At 41.7% G+C, this 26,463-nt stretch overlaps 1 protein-coding gene and 1 pseudogene across 3 annotated transcripts in view; one reads left to right on the plus strand and one right to left on the minus strand.

Annotated features, from left to right (window-relative positions):
• The window catches only part of RRAGD (Ras related GTP binding D), a 50,938-nt gene that overhangs the window by 16,030 nt on the left and 8,445 nt on the right, over positions 1-26,463 (minus strand). For 2 of the 3 annotated variants that reach the window (XM_024551711.4, XM_053913786.2), the window contains exons 2-6: positions 19,225-19,520; positions 9,900-10,099; positions 8,885-8,999; positions 8,084-8,226; positions 2,084-2,232 (exon numbers count right to left, since the gene is read on the minus strand). In XM_024551711.4, coding sequence (XP_024407479.1) covers positions 2,084-2,232; positions 8,084-8,226; positions 8,885-8,999; positions 9,900-10,099; positions 19,225-19,520 — 903 coding nt within the window. The remainder of the gene's footprint in view (positions 1-2,083; positions 2,233-8,083; positions 8,227-8,884; positions 9,000-9,899; positions 10,100-19,224; positions 19,521-26,463) is intronic. The other variant, XM_053913787.2, reaches the window with a different exon arrangement.
• Positions 9,229-9,329, plus strand: LOC112297468 (U6 spliceosomal RNA; annotated as a pseudogene).

Consider the following 26,463-nt stretch of genomic DNA (forward strand, 5'->3'; position numbering starts at 1 on the left):
TTTAGGTGTGTCTGTTAATAACTGTGAGTTTGCTGTCATTTTTACTGTTCATATTTTTGATCTTCTTTTTCTTAGATAAATCCCTTTAACATTTCATATAATAAGGGCTTGGTGATGATGAACTCCTTGAACTTGACCTTATCTGAGAAGCACTTCATTTGCCCTTTCATTCTAAATCAAAGCTTTGCTGGATAGAGCAATCTTGGATGTAGGTCCTTGCCTTTCATAACTTGGAATACTTCTTGCCAGCCCCTTCTTGCCTGGAAGGTCTCTTTTGAGAAATTAGCTGACAGTCTTATGGGAACCCCTTTGTAGGTAACTGTGTCCTTTTCTCTGGCTGCTTCTAAGACTCTCCTTCTGTTGAGTCTTAGGTAATGTAATTATGATGTGCCTTGGTGTGTTCCTCCTTGGGTCCAGCTTCTTTGGGATTCTCTGAGCTTCCTGGACTTCCCGGAAGTCTATTTCCTTTGCCAGATGAGGGAAGTTCTCCTTCATTATTTGTTCAAATAAGTTTTCAATTTGTTGCTCTTCCTCTTCTCCTTCTGGTACCCCTATAATTTGGATGTTGGAGTGTTTCAAGATGTCCTGGAGGTTCCTAAGCCTCTCATTTTTTTGAATTCTTGTTTCTTCATTCTTTTCTGATTGAATGTCTCTTTCTTCCTTCTGGTCCACAGCATTGATTTGAGTCCCAGTTTCCTTCCCATCACTATTGGTTCCCTGTACACTTTCCTTTGTTTCTCTTAGCATAGCCTTCATTTTTTCATCTAATTTGTGACCAAATTCAACCAATTCTGTGAGCATCCTGATTACCAGTGTTTTGAACTGTGCATCTGATAGGTTGGCTATCTCTTCGTTGCTTAGTTGTATTATTTTTGGAGCTTTGATCTTTTCTTTCATTTGGGACTTTTTTGTCTCGGTGCCGCCTGTTACATAAAGGGATGGAGCATTAGGTGTTCACGGGGCGGGATAAGGCTGGTCACTGCGAGGTGACCTGTACGTGAGGGAGGGGCCGAGAGGGAGCAATGGCACTTGCTGCACTCTCTGCTGGATTTTAGTCACTCCCTCTGCTACCCACAATCAAACTGGGCCCCTCTGGCGCTGATTCCGAGTGGGTGGGCTTGTGCACGCTCTAGGCCCCTGTGGGTCTCTTCAACAAACTCTCCTGTGAGGCTGCGAGTTTCTCCCGCTGCTGCCTCAACCCCCACGGGTGTTTTCAATCAGAGGTTTGAGGCTTTATTTCCCCCCCGCGCTGGAGCCCTGGGTTGGGCGATCTGCTTCGCTTCCCCGCCCTTCCTCCCAGTTTATCTATGCGAGAATGTGGGGCCGAGGGGTCTGCTAGCTGTCACACTGCCTGCCCTGTTCCTTCCACAATCTGCCACCTCTCTTCGTCAGTCTGTCCGCCAGCCTCCGAGCCATACAGTTCAATTTTCTGTCAGTTCTGGTTGTTTTTTGTTTTTAAATTGGCCTTCTTTTGGTTGCACGAGGAGGCAAAGGGTGTCTACCTATACCTCCATCTTGGCCGGAAGCCTAACTGCTTTGGTTTTAAAACAAAACTCAGGATATCTGGTGGTGTTATTAAATATATTCATGTCTCCTATTTTTGGAATCAGAATACCATCCCTGTGTTTTGAGGAATGAAGAATATTCAGAGGTGAAGAGAAGTTCAAGATTGTCCAGCTTTCATGTTGCACAAGCCCCTCCTTGACATGGGAGCACATGGGGTCACACCCCCCTGGAACCTAGAGGTGTGAACCAAGAGGGAGGCCTTGGCCCTCACTGGGGGCTGGGGGCTCTGCCTGTGGTAAGAAACCTTATAATCTGCCAACACCCCAGTTAGCTTCACCTCCAGAAAAGCTAAGGTCCCTGGGAAGACGGTTGTTTCCACTTCCACCTCCTGGGCAGCTTTCACTACAGGGCAGGCTGGTTCATGGGTTCCCAACCCCTGACTGATGTGGGCAGGAGCCACAAGGGCCTGTGACTGAAGCTTCTAGAGGCAAGCTGCTCCCCATCCACATTCAGCAAGCAGTAAAGGCAGTATTAGTCTGAATTGAAATGCTTCATTTAAATCACACAAAAAAATTACCTTTTCTTTCAAAGCTTTCCTCTCTGACAAAGCAAACAAGAGCCAGGAACTTCGTCACCTCTTTTAAATAAAGAACTGTGGTATTATTCAGCTTTATAATGGCTGTTGATTCCTTGTCATAGGGGGTTCCTGCTCCATCTTCTTTGAGACTAAATGGGGAGAGAAATCAAAACATATGTGACCATTGAGGAAGAACTACAGATGGTAACCTGGCAACAAAGACCGGCTTTACCACACAGAACGACAATGGCAAGTAGTTTACACTTATAGTGTCTTTCAGCTAAGGATCTCAGAAACACACAGTCACAAGAATGTACACACCATATGACAGTCACTTTCCTACTGACCTAAGGAGTGGCTGGGCAACTCTCTGGGCACCTGAGGGGCACAGGTGAGGGATGGGGGTTGGCTCTCCTCCCCACTGTGGCCCCCAAGGGCTTCTTGTTTTCTCCTGACCGAATCAGGCTATCACAAGCACGGTCTAATGAAAGACCAAGAAGGAGTGAAGAACTGTCCCAAATTTAAGAAGCCTAAAGACTACCGACAGCAAGTGCCGAACTAGATGCCAGATAGGGGGGAAACCAATACAAAAGACAGAAGCGGGAGCACTGGTGAAATCTGAATATGGGCTATACATGAGATAATAGAGTAATATAGCCCGACTAAATATGCTTACTTGGATAATTAAACTGTGGTCCTGTAAAAGAATGTCCTTGTTCTTAAGAGATAGATGCTCAAACAGCTAGGATCAAAGAATCATGTCTGCAACTTCCAAATGGTTCAGCACAAGCAAACAAACAATATGGAACAGAAAACAGGGAGATAGCAAATATGGCAAATTGATAAAAATTTGTGAATCCCAATGAAGGGTATGTAGGAATTCACTGTACTATCCTTGCACATTTTCTGTAGGTTTGAAATATTTTTAAAATAAAATGTTAAATGAATAGATTGGTCTATTTTTTTATTGATTTCATTGGGGTGACATGGGTTAATAAAATTACATAGGTTTCAGGTGTACAATTCTATAATACATCATCTTTATATTGTATTGTGTGTTCCACCCCAAGTTAGGTCTCCTTCCATCTCCATTTATCCTCCCTTCACTCTCTTCCACCTTCCCCACCCCCTTTCCTTCTGGTTTTCACCATGTTGTTGTCTGTGCCTATGAGTTTTTTTTCTTAATCCCTTCACCTTTTTCACCTAGCCCCTCAATCCCCTTCCCCTCTGACAGCTGTCAGTCTGTTCTCTATCTGTGAGTCTGTTTCTATTTTGTTCATTACATTCCACACATGAGTGAAATCATATGGTACTTGCCTTCCTCTGATTTTGGCTTATTTCACTTGGCCTGCAGACCCAGATGACTTGGGTTTGAATCCCAGCCTACCGGTTCTTACTCACTAGGTAAACTTAGGCAAGTTGAATAACTTCTTTGAGCCTCAATTTCCTCATTTGCATACCAATAGTAATTACTTCAAAGCGTCCTAATGTAATGAAATAATACATATATGGCACTGAGCACAGTGCTGAAACCATGTAAAGTGCATAATGAATGTTAAGTGCTAGTATTATATTTTTTATTATTATTATTACTCTGGCCTTACAGGGGAGGAACAAACTTTCCTCTACTCTCAAGGTTCTTCTGGCTGGTCTAATAAATAAACATGAGACAGATCAGCAAGAGAAAATAACCAAACTTAACACATACATAGTATGGGAGCCCTGCACACCTGAGAGGATCAGAGACCTCACATGCACAAGAGGTCCAGAGATAGAACAGGGGTTCTAGCTATATTAGACACCCTAAGCTAGGGATGAGGTTATGCACCTTGGGGGTGTCAAAGGGTTATTGCAGGCTGACAAACAAGAACGGATGTTTAAGAAATGTTTGTCCTGCCATACAGGTAAGTCAAAAAGGTTATCACGGATAATCTTTTATTGTATGCAAGGCCCCTAATTCAAGTTCTCCAGATTGTTAAGGGAGGAGCAAGTTTCTTTTGAACGTGAGGCTAAAGTTTGCCTTTCACTCTGAAACAATGTGCATACCACAGAGGCATATCTGGGGGTGACTTGTTCTGAATCCCACAGCCTTAATGACTGAACCTGGACCCCCTGGAACACTGGTGCAATCAAGGCATTATGTATCCTTCCTCATAAGCAAAGGAGCACTTCTCCATACTGACTGTATGTTTTCTGATTTATTTTTACTTCCCAAACTTATAAATAATTGACCAGAAATCTGACTTAATTGGAATTGTGCTAAATAAGCCTTATTCATACAGCATAATAATTCAGCTGCTACTAAACCTTATCACTTTTGCAGAGTAAGAGCCCTCACTTACTGAACCTGCACTGTGATGGGCAAGGTTCTGAGTTCTTACCATGCGTTATGCTGTCTGGCACAAGTACCCTCTGAGGTAGGGACTGAGGAGAGGGGTTGGGGAAATAAGAGAACTTGGTCAAAGCTGATGATGGGGTCCAGCTAGGACCTCGAACTCATCTGACCAATTTTAGAGCTAATGCTTTTAATCTCATAAATATCACAAGGGAGTACAGTGACAAACCAGATTAAATGAAAATGCCTGAATTGTAGAGTATTTTAAAGGAAATGTAGTCTTTTAGATTTGAGAGTATTTTAAACAATGCAGGGCTACTTAAAAGTAAATTGTGAAAGTTAGTTTATTATAAAAGGATTCAACTCACTATATGAGGGGCGACCCAAAAAACCCCGGAATTATCTTCTGGAGGGCAGGCCCCTTGTAGTACAGGCTTCCCTCGATAGGTGAGTGTTCTAGGAACCCATCTGTATCCGTATACCAGTTGGTGTTGTTGTGAGAGGCTGTGCTTGGTTTCAGTGAATTTTTTTTGAAGACTCAACTTGTCATGATGAGTGATTTACGAGTGTACCTGCCTGTACCGCGCTGAGTGTTCAGCTGTTTTTGACCAAACTGGAAGAGCATGACGCCTGTGCCCCACCCTCTTTATTCACCTGAGGGTAATATTTTGCCACTGTGGAAGAGGTGAAACAAAAAACATCAGAAGCACTAAAAGGCATCAAAATTGACAAGTTCAAAAACTGTTTTGAGCAGTGAAAGAAACGCCTTAATAGGTGTATTGTGTCAAATGGAGAGTACTTTGAAGGTGTCTGAAGTTTAAACATGTAGGAATAAATACACAACTTTTAATAAATATATTCTGGGGTTTTACCCTGGCTGGTGTGGCTCAGTGGATTGAGTGCCAGCTTGCAAACCAAAGGGTCGCCGGTTCAATTCCCAGTCAGGGCACATGCCTGGGTTGTGGGCCAGGTCCCCAGTAGGGGTGTGCAAGGGGCAACCACACATTGACATTTCTCTCCCTTTTTCTCCCTCCTTTCCCCTCTCTCTAAAAATATATAAATAAAATCTTAAAAAGCCACTATTCTGGGGTTTTTTGGAGGTCCCCCTCATTAACCTACCAAAACAGCAAAGAAAAATTTTAAGAAGTGTTAAACCTCAGATGTTAAAGATGTTTTAACAGAATTCTTAACTTCTTTTGTGCTATTTTTAGTTACTGGTTTTCCAGACTGAACTTCTCTTGCTTATAAATAATGTTCTGAAAATAAACTGAAACATGTAAAAATTTTAACCAATGAAGAAAACTAAATTTAAATTTTCCAAGTAAATATAATGCTATATTATATAGACACTAAGCATTGTTTGTTAACAGCACTTATACAGGAAAATTCTTAAGTGACAATGTTAAATGATAAAAGTAGGGCATAATATTAAATATACAAAGTGACCACATTATCCTAAAAATTACACAGAAATAAGAATAAAATACATAAAAATATTAGTGATTGTTTCTACATCATAAGATTATGGGCATTTTAATTTTATTTTTTATATTTACATATTTTCTGCAATGAGCATGGATTACATTCATAATCAGAAAAAAAAGCAAACATTGAACAAATTGGAAAAACAAAAAAAGACCAAAAAATTACAAGTAGATATTGGTGAGGTTTTACAACTGCAACAACTATTTTCTACTAGTACATTTCTACCTACAAAGCCATAAACACACATGGGGATAGAATGTATTTTGATGTGTGTGTGTGTGTGTGTGTGTGTGTGTAGCTGCCAGCCTCAGCAGAGGCTCAGCTGAGATTCCTGAGCAGTTGGACTGAGGCACCAGGTCACCTGCTTCTAAACCCTGCCGGTCTCCAGGGAACTGCTGGGAACTGGCAGTGGGCCAGCTTCCTGGGCTGCAACACACATCGCCAGCCCTCCCCCAGCACGCCCCATGAATTGGGCTGGCTCCTTGCAAACAGTCTGAGGAAACCCCAGGGCCGAGTCCCCGCTCCACTTGTGACCCAAGTCCCCGCTCCACTTGTGACCCAGACTGGTTCCCACTGAACCCCGCAGGTTCTCGGGAACATTGCACTCTACCACAGAAACTCCACCTCTCAACCCCTCCCTCCCCTGCTTGTTTCAGCTGGGTAAAAGTAACTCTGATTAACGTCATTCACGTGAACCACTTTCCACTTCCATCTAATTGCCATATGGCACGATAATGATTATGCATATTGTTAAATATGTGCAAGATTAATTGTGTTGTTCATTGTACTTGATTAGCATAGCAATTTAGACTGTAATCTGGGTACATTCAGATTCATGGCTATTTCAACGTCATTCACTTACAGTTTAAAAATAATAGATTACTGTAGGCTGATAATCTTAGGAAATAAGGTCTATTTCTAAAGCCAGATGGCAGTGTTTAATAATAATAATAATAATAAAAAATAGCGGCAGCTACATTTATCAGGATTTACCAGTGAATCCTAGTGATATTACGGTCCTGTGAAGTAGCACTTCCCCTTTCTCACCACAGAAGAGACTGTGTGTGCTGTGTGTATAACAGAGTTAACAAAGAGAATCTCAACTGAGTAGGCAAAGGATTTTCAGACACTGCAAGAGAGAAATGGTGAGACTGAGACTCCCAGAAAAGGATACTATATAAAGCAGGTCACAGTGAACAAAGAAGATGAACAAAAGCTTAAAGTCATCAATGACTGAATGAGGATATAAATCCAATGTAAACAGGCAGCAACAACTTGATGTCTTAATAAGACAAAGCAGTTCACACTTCTTCACTCTGTATGACATCCGTTCAGCAAATTTATGATTACGTGGAATTGTTTCTATGTCTGGTAACAATCATTTTCACCCACTCCTTGTTTATTTTATATGATTTTAAGTGTACAAAAAGTTCTGTTTTCTAAGAATGTATGTCCATAATAATAAATAGGTAATGTTGTTGGCTTAGTTTTAAAATTCTCTGCCACTCACGATAGAGGATAATCAAAAGTATGTTATTGAAGGGATCACTTTGTAAGTTCTATAAATGTCTAACCACTATGCTGTACACCTGTAACTAATAAAATACTGAATGTCAACTGTAATTGAATAATAATAAAAAATATATTTTTAAAAACAATCCAGCAGTTATCTCCTGTAATAAAAAATATAATAGAACTATTATCAATATGAGACATTTATTTAGAGTTCAAGGACTCTGTTAGTCTCTCCCAAGCGTATAAGACATTGCAATATGGTGGCAGAGCTTCAGCAGGGAAACCCCAGGAACCAGTCAGGCTTGAGTTCAGATTCTAGTTCCATCCCTCACTGACCATGTGAGCAAAGAGTAGAAACTTAACCAGCGTAAACCTCAGTTTTCCCAGCTTTACAGTGGGGGTTAAATAAATAAATAAGGTGGGGATAGTAATTCCTGCCTCATGGATTGGTGGAGAGTTAAATGATATAATGTATGCAATGAGATTATTAGCATGATGCCAGGAATTTACTCAATAATTATTTGTTATTATTATTGCGTGCTAAATGGTATATTTATAGATCTCAGTCATTTAAAACAAAAGTATTAAAATTAAATAAGTGCAAAATATCTCAAAGGTTATGAGAAGTATGGCTTGATTGTAGCCTGTAAGAATGTTTTACTCACCCGTAAATACAAGAGATGTCAATAACCACATCGATCATATCACAGCAGAGTTCATAGGTCTGCATATCTACTGGGGTACTATCAGTTGCAATATAAATTTTACTGACCACATCAAATAGAAATGCCTTTTCAATTCCTGAATTCTAAAACAAAAAGAAGATGCTGACTTAGAGCAACAGCTGATTTCAGACCAGGTCATGGTTACATAAAACTATATACCATTTGCTATGTAAAAAATGAACAAGCAAAAATTAAGTTATTAAAGTTTCAGGTTGTTCCATTTTATTACAATTTAAACTTCATTGTCATATACTTCTTTATAATGGATGTGCATAAGAAATGAAAAGTGGAATTAATTATCACACATTATTTTCTATAAGTAAACAAACTGAGTAGGGGCCAAGTAGAAACTAATTTTACTAATTTTAAATTAAATTAATTTAAGAATCTAAACAAGCAAATTCCAAATTGTGCAGTGAGAATTGATGTGAGTACAACCAACAGGTCTGCCTCAATTCTGCTCTGTGGAGCTGGTAGTTTATAGGACTCATTCAGCCAGCTCATCATTCAGTCTTAACAGCATATCTTATTGCCAAACCAAATTTTATGCTCCTTGCCTCTGGTAGGGCTCAATTAAAACTGACTGGTTGCCTAAAACAACCTATAGGAGCAACCTCCAAAAGTAATACTTTAGTGATCTTGAATGCTGTAAGAGTAAGCAGAAGAAAGATCATTTTCACTCTTGCAATGTTATTCTTAAATTCTGCAAATGACACTAACAGAGTAATATTATTTACTTACTGAGATAAAGATGTTTAGCAAATTCTCCAGGGTGGGGAGTTGTGGAATTAGTTTCTGAACCACTTTGCTAAAAGCTTCAAATATTGAATGATCATATATGCTTGTCAGATAAAAGCTGAAAGAGGAGACAATATTTCATCACATTTTCCCCTTGATGGAGGAATAGACTGCTTAGGCTCTGTCATAACACCATGCCCTGCCTTCTGTGTCTGCACTTCTTACACGCACAGTCTAGCCCCCTACAGTACTGGAAACAGCTTTGGTAAAAACTGAATATGTCTTAATAGGCCACTCCTCCCACCATCCAAAAAGCAAGAATTGGGTCCACTCTCATCTACTGACTGGCTGAACTGGAAAGCTTAAAAACGCACATATGATACAGAGAAGATTGGCATGGCCCCTGAGCAAGGATGACATGCAAATCTGTGAAGAGTTCCATACTTTTAAAAAATGTATAGTATGTGTCCATACCAGCTTCCTTATATTCTGCAAGAGAATGCACACCAGGTCATCTGTGCCCACGCCTCACAGGGTAGCAACAGTTACATCATTCATATTGAAAAACCTAAGTTTGCCATTTTCCAATCTGCAAAATGATTGTACAGGTAGCACCCCACAGAACATGGCAGAGAAGAGGTTTTCTTCTGTATTTCTATTTGAGTATCTCCAGAGTTGGACTACCATGTTTATCAAGAATTGCAAACTTCAGCATTAATTAACTTCCTGGGTTATGCTCATGGGTTTTATGTTAATGTGTTTTTCAAATGGGGGAAGAACCTTAGCTTTAACCATTTGTTAAAAGTATATATGTATTTAAAACACCACTGCTGTTCCCAAAGATTAGAATTAGCACATGGAAAGCTTGCTTTTCCCAAAGATTATCCCAATGTCCACAGCACAAAACGGAGTAAAGAGGTAAATTCCTGCCCACGCCAACCCACTTGTGGTGACTCTGGACCCCAAATCTGCTTTTCTTCGTTCATCACTGTGATCCCAGCGGGGTTTCTTTTCTCACCTGAGGTGAATTTTTTCTAATCCAGCATCTGCAAGGTCATCGTTTGCCCTCTGATGAATATCTCTTTGGGTTTCAATTTTGTGGTCGTCTGACAGACCATCCACTTTATGAATGAACACCTCGAAGTTGATGTCGGTGTTCACCTTGTAGGCCCTGGTCACTGTGAGGTGCAGCCGGGCCAGAGCCTCCATGTAATCGTCCTAGGAACAAGGGCACACTCCTGTTAGGGCAGGCTGCTGTGCTTTCTAAACCCTTTTGAGTTGCCTTTCACACACATTCTTTTTTCCCCAGCTTTATTTTGTTTTTAAAGATGTTATTTATTTTTGAGATGTTATTTATTTTATTTAGAGAGAGGGGAAGGGAGGAAGAAAGAGAGGGAGAGAAACATCGATGTGCAAGAGAAACCTCAATCGGTAGCCTCTCGCTCGCGCCCAACTAGGGGCCTGGCCTGCAACCCAGGCTTGTGCCCTGACAGGGAATCAAACCCACAGACTCTTGGTTCTTAGGATGGCGCCCAACCCACTGAGCCACACCAGCCGGGGCTTCCCCAGCCTTACTGAGGTATGCTTAGCAGACAAACATAGGGTACATTTAAAGTGTACAACATGATGTTTTGATACACGTATATGTTGTGAAATGACCCCCCATCGAGCTAAATGAACTTTCTAGCACCTCGCCTCACAGCTAACCACTTCTGTCCTTCCCACATTCATTCTTAATTTAGAAACCATCTGGGTACAACCTCCAAAAATATTTGGCAAAAGCCCAATAAACGCTGGTTTCATAGAATTCAAGACTGAAAACTTAAGTTTCATTAACAAAGGGTGAAAAGGAAAGGCCAGAAATGCACTGCTGTAGGCAGTTACAACCAGCTTGGTGACAATCACAAAGATCAGAGTTGCAATTTTGTGAACTGAAAATTCACAAGGGTCACCTAGGACCTCCCTTGGAATACAATTCCTCCCAGATTTTTGAGTCTCTTGGTAAACTGTGACAAACAATGAGAGTTGAAAATATGGTATGGGTCTCTGGGAGGGTGGGGAATGGGCCAGGAAGAAAAAACTTTTAAGAATCACTGGCGTCCAGCAGCCAAACTGGGCCCATGCTGTGGCTTGTAAGTAAAGTTTCATTGGAGCACATCCACCATAGTTTGTTTACAAAGTATCTATGACTGCTTCCATGCTACAAAGGCAGCCAACTAGTTTTCCTCTGTGGAAACTCCTCAGAGATAGTATAGCCTGCAAAGCCTAAAATATTTACCATGTGGCACTTGACAGAAAAAGATTGCTGACCCATGGTCTACAATCATGGCCTCAAATAACACAGTACTATTTTTTCTCCTCCCTACAGATGACACCTATATAATAATATAACGAACACCTATATTTGTGTCTCTCTGCTTAAGAAATCAAACATCAGTCCTCGTGGAGCAGCTCAGTTGGTTGGAACATCATCCAGATATGCCAAGGTTGTGGGTTCAATCTCCGGTCAGGATACAAACAAGAATTAATCCATGAATGCATGGATAAGTGGAAAAACAAATACATGTTTCTCTCTCTCTCTAATCAATAATTTTTTTAACTTTAAAAAAGAAAGAAATCAACCATCAGACATTGAAGCCCTGTGGTTTTCTCCCCCTCCTCCCAGCCCACCCCATCGCTCTACCCCGCCCCCAGAGGTGGCACTGTCCCAAGTTCAGTGTTTGTTCTCATGCATCTCTTCAAATATTACTGCAACATTATCTATCCTGAAACAACATACAGAATTCACTTACACTGTTCTAAAACTTACAAATATAAAGTTACACGTATATTTTGGTTTGCCTTTTTCACTCAAAAGCATGTCTGTAACATTCACCTACAGTGAAGTGCATAACTCTAATGCATAACTCCTTTTAACAGCTCTGTAAAACCTCACTCTATGGTCTACAATTTATCACTGTTGATAACTGTTGATGGACTTTCAGAATGTGTCCAAGCAATGACAACACGGTAGTCTCCCACATGCATCTTTGTGTCTGTTTGCAAGGTCTGGGGCTCCCTGGGGATGCTGACCCATTGGGCCATAGGAATGAGCTCCCTGAATCTGACCAGATAATGTATAAGAGCACCCGGTGCCCCAGACACCCACCCACACTCAGTGTCATCAGATCTCTTAATTATTGCCAATCTGAAGGTGTGAACACGTCTTATTTTTATAGCAAAAGAAGGAAAGGGATCAAAGGACAGACTTCCAAGGACTTTCACCTCCTATTTTGATTCCAAACCTGGACAAATACAGAAAGCCAATAAAGCAGGGGATGTTTCTGGCATTCTTCCATTCCCCCAAACTAAAATAAAATGTATCCTGAGTCTCTATATAAATCAAAATATTAAAGACACTAATAAGAAACTACAAAGACAGACAAATAGCAAATGGAGTCTTTCTCAATTCACACTGTAAAGAGTTGTTTAAAATGAAAGAAAATTTTGGACACTGGGCTAGCAGATTAAGCATATTGGAAAAACTCTAGATGAGTAATTTGCAGCACTTCTTGAATACCCTAAAGTGTCTCAAATAAAAACTAAAGTTATCACTGAATGTTTCCACATTTGTGAAATTCTAGAAAAGACAAACCAATCCATAGTGACAGTGAGCATGTCAGCAGTTGTCTGCTGTCTGAAGAAGGACAAACAGGAATCTTTTGGGGATGGTAGAAATATTCTACACTTTGATTGTGAGGTAGTTACAAAGTGTATACATTTGTCAAACTCACTGAACTATTCACTTAAAATGAGGCCATTTTATCATATGTATATTAACCTCAAAAAAGTGTTATTGCTTATGACTTTGAGATAAGCAGGGAGGGAGTTAAAGGGACATGTCTGTGAGCAAAACTAGACAATGTCAAGAGAGCATTACTGTCTCAAGGGATTAGAAATGGCTACTCTAACCGTCCTGACAAGCACATAAAGTGGTCTGACTACCAATTAACTGATGATATAGTATGTTAGCTACAAGGATCATAAATGACATTAAAAAGGAAAAATATTTCCTTGGTTTATTAGAGCAGAGGGATTGTGGATGACTTTTCCTACCGTGTTTGTTATCATCTATGACAAGTAAAAACAAAGAAAAAATATACTGCCTAGTTTTAATCCAAAATTAGATCTAGGAATCACAGACAGGTGTGTCCCTAAGCACATGTGCAACGGCTTCTGGGGGCCCCAGGGGCCTGGAGCTGTGCCGTGCTCTGTGGGCTCTGCTAGGGGGCAGGTGGTAATACACAGTTAGGTCATGGGAAAGGACTCTCGGTGCTTCCTTTCTTTTATTTTATTGGGTTGACAAAAAAAGTCTGTACATTTTTTTCCATAAAATAAAAACCACATTTTTCATTTTCACCAATAACTTTTTTGGATTTGGATACTTTGAGTATGTTGGCTCTCTCCCACATGGCTCTACACTGCTTGTTCTCAATTAAGGTCTCAATTTGATTGCTATCAACTTCAACTGTCTACCCTACCATGGAGTATGGTCCATCAAGAAATCTCCAGCACTAAATGTCTCAAACCACTTTTGACACATTTTATCAGTCACAGCACCTTCTGCATACACTGCACAAATCTTTTTTTTGCATCTTAGTTGCATTTTTACCTTTCTGGAAACAAAAAAGCACACTATGCCAAAAATGTTGCGTATTTTTCCCATCTTCCATATTAAAATGGCTACACAAAAATTCACCAATTTTGATGTCTTTTTTAAAATGCACAGCTGATAGGACAGCTGTCACAATACAATCTAACAGAATTGTTTTAAATGAAGTTAAAGAAAACTAAGCACTACTAGAGCCATCTTACCAAAAAAAACAAATGAACTTTTTGGCCAATCCAATACAACATTCTGTGAGAACACATTTTCTCTTTAGTGATATATTTATGTGGCAATCCTGTGTTTGTGAGGAATTCACATGCAAACAGTAAAAATATAAGGTGTCAGACCACCAGAGCACTGCTTAGGAATAAAGAAAATGATGATCAAGTGCTGCTGAGAGACTTCCCTAATGTGTGCTGCTTCTACTTCTTCTTCTTTTTTTTTTTTTTAATTTTAGAGGGGAAGGGAGGGAGAAAGAGAGAGAGAGAAAGATCGATTGGTTGTCTTCCATAAGGGCCCTGATCAGCATGAACTTGCAACCCAGGCACGTGACCTGACTGGGAATAAAACCAGTGACCTTTCGGTTTGTGGAACAGCACCCAACTGACCCCACCTGTCTGGGACACATGTGCTATTCTTTTAGTGCTTGTAATCACATCTTTTTTTTTGATATATTTATTGATTATGCTATTACAGTTGTCCCATTTCCCCCCATTCACTCAACTACATCCTGCCCACCCTCTCCCTCCCACATTCCCCCCCTATAGTTCATGTCCATGGGTCATACTTATAAGTTCTTTGGCTTCTACATTTCCTAAACTATTCTTACCCTCCCCCTGTCTATTTTCCAACTATCATGTATGCTATTTATTCTCTGTACCTTTCGCCCCTCTCTCCCCCTCCCAATCCCCTATTGATAACCCTCCATGTGATCTCCATTTCTGTGGTTCTGTTTCTGTTCTAGTTGTTTGCTTAGTTTGCTTTTGTTTTGGTTTTAGGTGTGTCTGTTAATAACTGTTAGTTTGCTGTCATTTTTACTGTTCATATTTTTGATCTTCTTTTTTTTAGGTAACTCCCTTTAACATTTCATATAATAATGGCTTGGTGATGATGAACTCCTGTAACTTGACCTTATCTGAGAAGCACTTTATCTGCCCTTCCATTCTAAATGATAGCTTTGCTGGATACAGTAATCTTGGATGTAGGCCCTTGCCTTTCATGACTTGGAATACTTCTTGCCAGTCCCTTCTTGCCTGGAAGGTCTCTTTTGAGAAATCAGCTGACAGTCTTATGGGAACCCCTTTGTAGGTAACTGTGTCTTTTTCTCTTGCTGCTTCTAAGATTCTCTCCTGTTTAATCTTGGGTAATGTAATTATAATGTGCCTTGGTGTGTTCCTTCTTGGGTCCAGCTTCTTTGGCACTCTCTGAGCTTCCTGGACTTCCTGGAAGTCTATTTCCTTTGCCAGATGAGGGAAGTTCTCCTTCATTATTTGTTCAAATAACTTTTCAATTTTTTGTTCTTCCTCTTCTCCTTCTGGCACCCCTATAATTCGGAGGTTGGAACGTTTCAAGATGTCCTGGAGGTTCCTAAGCCTCTCCTCATTTTTCCAAATTCTTGTTTCTTCATTCTTTTCTGGTTGGATGTTTCTTTCTTCCTTCTGGTCCACACCGTTGATTTGAGTCCCAGTTTCCTTTGCATCACTATTGGTTCCCTGTACATTTTCCTTTGTTTCTCTTAGCATAGGCTTCATTTTTCCATCTAGTTTTCGACCAAATTCAACCAATTCTGTGAGCGTCTCAATAACCAGTGTTTTGAACTGTGCATCCGATAGGTTGGCTATCTCTTCCTCGCTTAGTTGTATTTTTTCTGGAGCTTGAAGTGTTCTGTCATTTGGGACTTTTTTTTTTTTGGTCTTGGCGCGTCTGTTACTTTAAGGGGCAGAGCCTTAGGTGTTCACTGGGGCGGGTAACGCTGGTCGCTGCGCTGTGATGCTGTACGTGGGGGATGGGCTGAGAAGGAGCAATGGCGCCCGCTCCACTCTCCACTGAATTTCAGTCACTCCCTCTGCCACCCACAATCAAATTGGGCCCCTCTGGTGCTGGTTCCCAAGTGGGTGGGCTTGTGCACACTCCAGGTCCCCCTGGGTCTCTCCAATGACCTCTCCTGTGAGGCTGGGAGTCTCTCCTGCTGCCGCCCCAACCCCCACGGGCGCTTTCAATCAGAGGTCTGAGGCTTCATTTCCCCGCGCGGGAGCCCTGGGTTACACGGTCTGCTTCGCTCCCCGTCGTTCATCCCGGTTTATCTGTGCGCGAGTGTAGGGCCTCAGGGTACTACCCGCCGCTCTGCCTGCCCTGTTCTCTGCCACTCTGAGTCCGGCCCTCTTGGTTTATCTGAGAGCGAATGTGGGGCCGCAGGGTCTGCTAGTGGTCAGACTGCCAGCCCTGTTTGTCCCACACTCTGCCCGTCTCAGTCCCACCACAGCCACGCGTGTCCTCTCTGCCCTGGCACCCGTCTCTGCCCCTCCTACCGGTCTGGATGTATGTTTCTTTTTTATCTACTTGGTGTCGGACTTCCTTGCTGTTCGATTTTCCATCAGTTCTGGTTGTGCGAGGAGGCATAATGTGTCTACCAACGCTGCCATCTTGGTTCTCCCTGTAATCACGTTTTATAAAGATTCCCACATATATGATTTTTTTTAAATCCTCACTCAAGGACATGTTTTACTAATTTCAGAGAGATAGAGGAAGGGAGAGACAGAGACAGAGAGAGAAACATCCACTGGCTGGCCCCTCAGCCCCCCACCCTGCCCTGGGGAAATCGAACCCAGAACCTAGGCATATGCCTCAACTATAATCGAACCCAAAGCCTTCTGGTGTCTCAGACAATGCTCTAACCAACTGAGCCACCCAGCCAGGGCCCTTTTTTAAAAGTATAATTTAAAAAGATGAATTTTGTAAGCATTCTTATACCTTTCTCTGCCTTACAGCTAAAAAACCAAATAAATAAACAAAAAACAAACAAATAAAACAAAAAACACATTTACCAATCCAAACTGAAGGTCTACTTTCAAGTTCAGGTAGACTTAAAACCAAATTATGGCCCTGGCCTGGTAGCTCAGTTCGTTAAGAGTGTCGTCCCTATACACCAAGGTTGCCAAGTTAACAAGGAATGCATAAATAAACGGAACAACAAATCAATGTTCCTCTCTCTTTCTCTCTCTCTGCCTTCTCTCTAAAATCAATTAAAAAAATTTTTTAAATTATGGTTGCAATTTAAACATAGGCAAGTATACCTATTTTAGACCAATTATGGCCATCATACAAATACCTGAGAGAGATTTCCTTTGGAAATGTGAATTCCATAAATGCAAATTGCTAGGTAAGCACAACACGGTATTGAAGTAAGTATTTACTTACTAAGCCACTGTCTTGAAATCCACTAGCCACTGGTTAGGGAATATACTCACTCACAGGCTGCCACTACCCAGTTCAATAACTACAGAAACGGTGGCCATATGACTTAGGGAAAAAAAATGGAACTTAAAAGAGACAAGTGACCATGACATCCGTGGAGCCTCACCTCCCATGCAGCAGCGTGTACACACTCCAGTCCCTCCCCTCCAGTGCCAGGCTCCCTAATTTATGGTGCTGGCAGACCTGACGCAGGAAGGCAGGGAATACTGTCAAGGCCACAGATGGGCCAGAAAACAGGCCAGCACAAGTGGAACAGCCAGGAAAGCAGTGACTGACAGCAGTCCCTGGACCTGATGCCGGTGTCTCCAAGCATGTGCTTCTGGACTAGTCCAAGGGCGGAGAGGCACTGCTTGCTGTTCCCAGATCAGGCATTGGAACTTAAAAGTCTCCCCCCAGCTATTCCTGACCACCAAAGAAAGAACCCTTTCTGACCACATGGCCAAGCTCCTGCACTACACTAGACGTCCAAATGCAGTCACTTGAAACTTAAAGGCTTTAGTGAAAATTTCAATATTACATTAAACGCCTAGTTCTGTGAATGTTCTCTGGCATGAGCAGTCTTCTCAGAGAACAGTTTTCCAAATGTGGGCTTAGAACCATTATGACTAAGTAGGCCTTCACACCCTTCCTCACTAACTAGACCGGTGCTCCTGCAAGAGCTGGGAGTGCTCGGCCTGCCTGTCTCTTCGAAGGTCCATGGTTTCAGAAAAAGGTCTGGACCTGTGTTTAGAGAGGGTATAACGCTTTATGTGGGACTTGTTGCCTTTTATTCCCCTTCAGCTGAAATAAAAGGACTGTCAGCATCCTGGCTGGTGTGGATTGAGCGCCGGCCTGCAAACCAGAGGGTCACGAGCTCAATTCCCAGTCAGGGCACATGCCTGGGTTACAGGCCAGGTCCCCGGTGGGGGGGCACACAAGAGGCAACCACACATTGATGTTTCTCTCCCTCTCTTTTTCCCTCCCTTCCTCTTGCTCTAAAAATAAATAAATAAAGTTTTGGGTTTTTTTTAAAAAGGATGGTCAGCCTGGCCACACATCATGGATACTTTCTAAGATTCTTGGACATGGAGAGTTTAAAGGGCATCAAGGTCCCAATCCTGTTGCCTGCACTCTTTCTAATACTGACCTGCCTGAGATGCACCAGTGGTCCCTCTGCCTCCCTCCCCCACCTCCCCTTTAACGCAGGCCCTGCTCCCACTTAACAGGAGAAAGGCTCAAGGTACAGCATCCCAGGGTGCCAAAAAAAAATTCAGAAGACTAGTTTGAAGACTGATTTGAAGAATGACTGGTTTGAAGAAACATCAATTTGTTGTTTGACGTATTTATGCATTTGTTGGTTGATTCTCGAACGTGCCCTGACCAGGGATTGAACCCACAACCTTGGTGCATCAGGATGATGCTTTAACCAACTGAGCTACCCGGCCGGGGCCAAAATCTTTAAAACTAATAATAATAATTGAGTGAATGCTGTATCAAACCTCACCCTATATCTACCTACTTATTTGTGTGAACAACGTTTTTCAGTAGGTATATCTATAGAAACAAAAAGCAAAAATAGAATCAATCCCAAGTGCTGTCTTATTCAAGCACGGATACATGAATTAAGTGGAAAAATATCTATCTCCTTAAGAGATATAATTATCTCCAATTCTACTGTTTATATTTAAGTTACCTATAAAATACATGATAGTTATATTATCTCTATCAATTGTACACTATTGTGATCAATTGTGTAATCAATGATTACAATAATTTTAACTCAGAAGAAAAAATTTCATACTTGGAACTTTGTCTTCATAAGAAATAGTAAGCATTTTAAAATGTAAACTTACATGCATACATATTTTTGTTGCGCGGAACCTGTGATCTTTTATAGATGTCTGCCGGAGTAGCAGAGGGGGAACATGTATTTGCAGTCTCTGGCCTGTATGGTGGTTCCCTCCATCTGTGAGGTTTCCTAGATCTGCAATTTGCTGCAATGTACACAGCTACAGCTCCCTAACATCATCAATTACTCATCAGGGTTGCACGAAGGCTTCTTTGCAGACTCTGATAGCCCCAAATGAGAAATGCTTGTTTGTAAGAGAGGCCTCTTCTCAATTCTAAAAACCAAACCCCACACTGAAACCATCACCAAGGAAACTGTCTGAACCCAGAGGAATGGCTGCCAGTGTGGGGGAGAGGGGCCTTCTGTCCCATTGCATCCAAGGCTGAGCTTTACCTGGGAGTCTATGACAAATATCAGTGCTCCTGTTCCCCGGAAGATCATCTCGTAGTCAAACGTAGGGTCAAAAAAGTCGATCTGTCCTGGGAAGTCCCAAATCTGGAAATTAACAAAGGAGCTGTTGGACACGTCTTCCCGGCAGATCTTGTTGGTGCTCTCCAGGAACAGCGTCTCGTTGGGGGACATTTTGTGAAAGACCACTTTCTGAATAGAAGACTTGCCACTTCTTCTCAGACCCATGAGCAGGATCCTCGGCTTCACCTCAGTGCTGAAGGGATCACTGAAGTCCAGAACTGGAGAAAACCACAAAACAAAAATGAGGGTGAGATGCTTTCACAGTGGTTAATTCAAGGAGTTTCACTTCCGCCTGAGATGTGATTTATGATTCACAGGCAACATGGCTTTTCCAAACATGGACAGTGCTAACTACATCACTCCCCTCTTTGAGGGGCGAGCTTTCAGTAAATGGAAAGCACTGAAAATGCTGTTTCACTACCTCTCATGCCATCCCAGGGGGGCCACAAAACCCAAACAATTCTGCATTGCAAGCAGGGAACCTTGAGGGTGAGGAGTAGAGGTTTCCTGAGCCAACCGTCTGGGAAAAGAACCCAGTGTTTGCATTCCAGAGCAATGTCCTTCTTGGCCTAGATCGCCAGGGTCTCTATGCACTAAAGAGATGCTTGTTCATTTACCCTGGAAGGGGCAGGAAGACAACCAACAAGGTCATTATTTGGAGAATCAAAGTGAGGAAAGCCAAGCAGATACACTCTGGGGACCACTGCCCATCTACCTACCAAGCGCCATCCTACACAGACTCCAGCAGGGGTGTCCAACCCACAGCCCAACACAAAATCGTAAATTTACTTAAAACTTTTTTTGCTCATCAGTTTTCATTAGAGTTTGTGTATTTACTGTGTGGCCCAAGGCAACTCTTCTTCTTCCAGCGTGGCCCAGAAACGCCAATAGGTTGGACAGCCCTACCTCTAGAATACCTTCCAGGTGGGAGCAGTGAGCCTATGAGTTGGGGTGTGAGAGGGAAGTGCCCCAGCAGTTGGTGACGCCCCAAGGACCAGGTAGCAGCCACCCTGCCATACTCCTGATATTCTGACCTCACCTAACTCTCCCTACAATGTGCGTGGAGCTCAAGAGGTAGAAGCAGCACCATCTTCCCTTCAGACATTTGCTCAAATGCCAACAATGGAAGCAAGCCAAGATTACAGAAGAGAACAAGAGACTCAACAAATGGAAGGATGTACACCTGAAGAAGCCAAGTACATAATGGAAGCAGAGCAAACTTTCAAGATAAATATAAATAAAATACACAGAGATAAGAGAAACTACAACATTCATGAAGCAAGGATAGTTTCCAGATAAGAGCAGTCATGAAAAGGGGCCTTGGAAATAAAAATATAATTTTTTGGAGGGGGGGACGATAAATGTATTGAAAAGCAGAATAAACACAGATAAAGAGGGTAATAGTGAACTGGAAAGTCAAATTCTCTCAGAACGCAGTACAAAGGGAAAGAGCACTAGCAAGTGTGAAATAAAAAATTAAGTGAACCCTGGCTGCTGGGGTTCAGTGGACTGAGTGCCAGCCTGCGAATCAAAAGGTCGTCAGTTCCATTCCCAGCGCTAGCCATTGCACTAGACTTCAAACTCCGTGAGGGCAGGAAGCATCTCTGTTTTGCTGCTATATGTCTGGCATTTACTGGCTGTTCAAAGATCATCCAGTGAAAGAAGGAATTAATGAATGTATTGAAAATGTACATTGTAGCCCTGGCTGGTGTGGCTCTGGATTGAGTGCTGGCCTGCGAGCCAAAGGGTCATCAGTTCGATTCCCAGTCAGGGCACATGCCTAGGTTGTGGGACAGGTCCCCAGTAGGGGGTGCATGAGAGACAACCACACATTGATGTTTCTCTCCCTCTCTGTCTCCCTCCCTTCCCCTCTCTCTAAAAATAAATAAAACCTTTAAAAAGAAAAGAAACACATTCACATATATATGATTTAAAATTAGTTTTGCAAAACAAAGAAAAAATTTTAATATATAGGGAGACATGAAGGACACAGATGTGGGATGAGACAAAAACTGACAGACTGTTCTATGTTTTAACTACAAATTGAGACCTTTAAGTTAAGTTTCAAAGCTGCACAAACTCACTGAAAATCTTTGAAATTTTTTTGACTTTACATGCCAAGCACAAAAGTTTCAGAATATTAAACACTCCTTAAATTAGGTTTTCAACTCCACATTTTCTCTTTAAATGGTTGTATTAAAGTTTCTGTTTTTTCAATACAATAAACATACTGGTTAACATGTAGTTGCTTGGTAAGTGTTGGTTGGCTCTGCAAAAAGATATGAAACATGGTTCTTATTTTGGAGAAACTTAAAATTTAGTCTAGAAAGTATGGTGTTGGCACAAACACAGACAAACAGATCCCTGGAACAGGAAAGGGAGTCCAGAAATAAACCCATAAACTGATTTCTGACTAAGATAAAAAGCCAATTCCATGGAGAAAGAATAGTCATTTTCACCAGAGTGCTACAACATTGGACATCAGTTTAAAAAAAATTCAGTCAATATCTCACATCATATATATACAAAAATTAACTCAAAATAGTTCATAGGCCTAATTGTAAAGCCTAAAACTATGTAACTTCTAGTAGAATACATATGACCTTAGGTTAGACAAAAATTTCTTGGGTATGACACCTTCTCCTCAAAATTGATAAATTAAACTTTATTAAAACAGAAACTTCTAATCTTCAAATGACACTGTTAAAAATAATAAAAAAAGACAAGCCGAAGACTGGGAGAAAATATTTGCAAATCACATATCTGATAAAGGATTAAAATTTTTTTCTTTATTAATTGATTTTTAGAAACAGAGAGAAGTGAGAGGGGAGGGAGAGGGGAAAGGAGTGGGAGGGAGGGGGGAGAGAGAGAGAAACATCGATTTTGTTGTTCCAATTATTTATGTATTCACTGGTTGAGGCTTCTAAGTGCCCTGGCTGGAGACTGAACCTGCAACCTTAGCATATCGAGACGACACCCTAACCAACTGAGCTACCCAGCCAGGGCCTGAAAAAGGATTTATATGCACAATAGATAAAGAACTTTAAAAATTCATTAATAAGAACACAAAACCCAATTTTTAAAAAAAAGGGTGAGGCAAAAGATTTGAAAAATTTCTCAAAGACTTATGAAAGGTAAACAAAGGTAAGCCCATGAAAAGATGTCAACACATCACTCGTCACCAGAAAAATGTAAATCGAAACAATGAGATACTACTGCATACTCACTAAGATAGCTGAAATTGAGAAGACAGACAGGAACAAGTGTTAGCAGAGACATGGCAGTACTAGAGCTCTAACACACTGCTAGTAGAAATGTAAAATGGTAAACCATTTTGGAAAACAGTCTGATGGTTTCTTAAGAAGTCAAACATACATCTATCATATTATCACAATCATTCCCCCTGCTAAGTATTTACCCAAAAGAAATAAAAGCATATGTTCATACAAAAACTTGTACCCAAAGACTCATAACAATTTTATTTGTAACAGTCAAAAACTGGAAACAACCCAAATGTCCATCAACAGATGAGTGGAAAAACAAATTGCAGTGCATCTCAACAATAAAAAGGAATAAACTATTGATACACATAACATAGATAAATCTCAAAATGACTACGTTGAGTGAAAAAAGCCAGTTGAAGAAGGACATACTCTATGATTCCATTTACATTATTCTCAAAACCGTAAACTACACTAAGGAAACTTCTGACAGTGATGGTTTCACAGGTGTACACACGTCAGATCTTATCAAACAGGTTCATTTTATTTTATGTCAATTATACATCAATACAACTGTTTTTAAAAAATGTACTCCTGCCCTGGCCAGGTAGTTTTGCTGTCCCAATAGGCCAAGGTTGTGGGTTCCACCCCAGTCAGGGCACAAACAAGAACCAACCAGGGAATATGTGAATGGGTGGAACAACAAATCACTATCTTTCACTTTCCCTAAAATCAATCAATAAAAAATAAATAAAATAAAATCTTTAAAAAAACATACTCTCAAGGAAAAGAATGGAAACTTAAAGAGCTATAGTAGCTCTATTGGGCCTTGCAAACAGCCACTGCAAAATCAATGCAGGGCAGGTGATAAACGCCCAGTGGGCCACAGGGAGCAACCCAGTGGAGTACAAGGGCTATGAATACAGAGTTATAGCAGTGCAGGGTTTGAAAAGGGTTCAGGTGGGCAAGCAGAAGGAGGCTCTCCAAGAGAGGGGAGCTCGGATGTTAGCAAAAGCACAATGCCTTGCATGGAAAACGAAAATGTGCACGCAATAAAAGCTCACAGCAACCACTGCACTAGGTACTCTACACACTTCATCCCATTCATACTCCTTCGAGAATACATAATACTATCCACATTTCACAGGTGAAGAAACTCAGTCTCAGGAAGGCCAAGGGACATTCAAACTGAAGGCTGGTACCATCCGAAGTCTATGCATTCATTCTCTTTCTGCTGTGCAACATTGCCTCCAGTTAAAGAATGCAAAAGCCCACATTAAATTATGTTCAATTTACACCGTGGGATGTAGGTATAGTCTTGAAGTTATTTTCAGCAGGGTCTGCAAATCTCTCTGTGTCGTGATCATCCATGTGGGTGCCCTAGAGGTGGGATCTCTTCCTCCCGGGAGAGCAGGAGGTGACTGAGACCAAGGAAATGAGGGGACGGAGTGTGTATGCAATGTTTACCTACACAAAGTGGCTGGAAAGTGAAATACACATACAGCCATGACACACACATACAGCTGGAGGGATTCCCTTTTCCCCAGGGGAAATGGTGGACCATTTTCAAGCAGGCTACCAACGCAAACCGCTGGCAAATGGTGGACCAGATCAGCAAGAGTACCATCAACTCTTGGAGGAGCCTCCGACCCACAAAGATGCACTTTAGCTGGTGTGTACAGAAATATACTGTGTGCCAGGGGCCTCACAGGACATTTCTACAAACGTTACCCTCCCCATGAGGTAGGTGTAAACAAATCTGTTTTACACCTGAGGAGCTTGTGGGAAGGAGCCTGGCCAAGGTCACAGGGCTGGTCAGTGGTGTGGCCCTCACCCAGAGCCTTAGCTCTGAATCGGACAGCAGCATTAAACAAAAACTGCAGGAGTAGGGAAAAGACTAGAAAATATTAGAGTACATCATGCGTAATAAGAGTAAATACTGCTAGGTTTATTTATGCATATGTGAATGCTGGTTCACAATATAAGTGTATTTTTATTGTGGACCACAGGTAAAAATTTTTTATAGGCCACTCCTGTTGATCGATCATGAGAGGTTGCCTATCCCAGATACTCGCCTCAAGTACCTGAGTATCTTTGCTTTTGAAACCCTGTGGTGTTTCTCAGAGTTTCTTAGGTCTCATTCCACTTTGGGAATGGCAAGTAGAGAGCTTAAGTCACGAAAGTAAACACCCCAGATTCCTGGGCTCCTGGGGTAGGCTGGGCTCTCTCAGCCAACATCACCCACTCACTCAGTTGAATAAGAACCACCTGAGAAAGGTGAAAAGTGTACAGAGAATGAAGGATGATAGCTGCTTTGAAAGGGGCAATAAAAAGGCTAGCACTTTTTTTAAAAGGCAACAGAAAGGAACTATAGGATTTTGGCTTAGATGGAACCCCACAGAGGGCTCTTTGAAAGTGTCAGCAGAGCTTGGAGGAAGATGCAGGAGGGAGGTGAAATTTACAAGAGGGCAGTTTGTTCTGTTTCATAAAGGTTCCCGGAAAGTCCGCCAACTGTTAGACAGGGCTGAGCCAGGGGCTGCAAACACAAAGAAAAGATTCATCCTCTACCAATTAGAGGGGAAAGTAGACAAGAAAACTGGCAATTCACTGCTATCTACGTGTAGGGGCTCTAGCAAGGGTGCCCTGGAGATATAACATCTGAGTTTTAAAAAGAAGGCATAAAAAAGATAAACGAGGGAAATTGTGCCAGGAAGAGATGTTGGCCTTCCCGGAGTTGGGCAATGTACTTCAGAGGCAAGAAAAGGCTCCACACTGTCCATTGGTTTCCCACAGCATAGAGAATAAAATCCTAATGCCTCTGGCCTCAAAAGGCCCTATGTGGGCTACCCTCTCATCCCATACCTAGTTCATCTTCCCCACAAACTCCCGCTGCTGCAGCCACACCAGCCTTCTGGTTACTCACCTTAGCGTCTGGACTGGCTGCCTCCACCTGTCAGGCTTCCTCCAGGCCTCCCTTCAGCCTAGCGGCACTTTTACCTTCTCTGATGGAAACTAGAAACTAGGTCCCATCACTTCCTAATTTTTTTAAAAGATTTAATTTATTTATTTTTAAAGAGAGGGGACGGGAGGGAGAAAGAGAGGGAGAGAAACATCAATGTGTGGTTGCCTCTCACATGACCCGTACTTGGGACCAGGACAGCAACCCAGGTATGTGCCCTGACTGGGAATTGAACCAGGGACTGCTTTGGTTCACAGACCAGCACTCAATCCACTGAGCCACACCAGCCAGGGATAATAACCGTGTCTTCTTAATAGTACTTACTACTATACAAAATTATTTTTACTTTACGTCCGTCTTGTTTACTGTCTGTCCTGCTCACATATACGCACACACAATACAATGTAGAGAAGTATTAGGCTAGCTCATGAATGAGATGCTGGGAAGTTTAGATTGCACTCTGAAAGCCATGAGGAAATCACTAAGGATTTTAAGGGGAGACTAACATGATCAGATTTACACTTAAGTAAGTTCACTCTGGAAAGAGACTCAATAGCAGGGATCAGTGTGTAGAAAGGGAAGGGGTTTATAATAAGTCACTGTGGCATAAAAATTATTGTCAGCAGAAGGCATTTGAATTCCAGATCATTTATTTGCCCATAGCAGAACCTCTCAAAAGAACTCAACTGTCATAAATCTCCCAAGAACAACTGTTATCTCCTCTTAGAAGATTAGGACTGCGGCTGAGCCAAGAAGTTGACACTATACCCAAACACACATTGTCACCAAACTATGATAACCCCCAACTACTCTCCTATTCATTTTTCTGTAAGTGCCCTTTGACCAACCCCTTCTAAGAAGCCATTTGCTCTCCCAGAAGTGCCCCTCTGCCCTTCCCCATCCTCTGTTAATGTGGTAGATAAGCCCCAAATTCTACCAGCCAAATATTTTGTGGACTGTAATGAATTAGTATGTAATTAA

Source organism: Desmodus rotundus, chromosome 11, assembly GCF_022682495.2.
Source record: "Desmodus rotundus isolate HL8 chromosome 11, HLdesRot8A.1, whole genome shotgun sequence".
Lineage (NCBI taxonomy): Eukaryota > Metazoa > Chordata > Mammalia > Chiroptera > Phyllostomidae > Desmodus > Desmodus rotundus.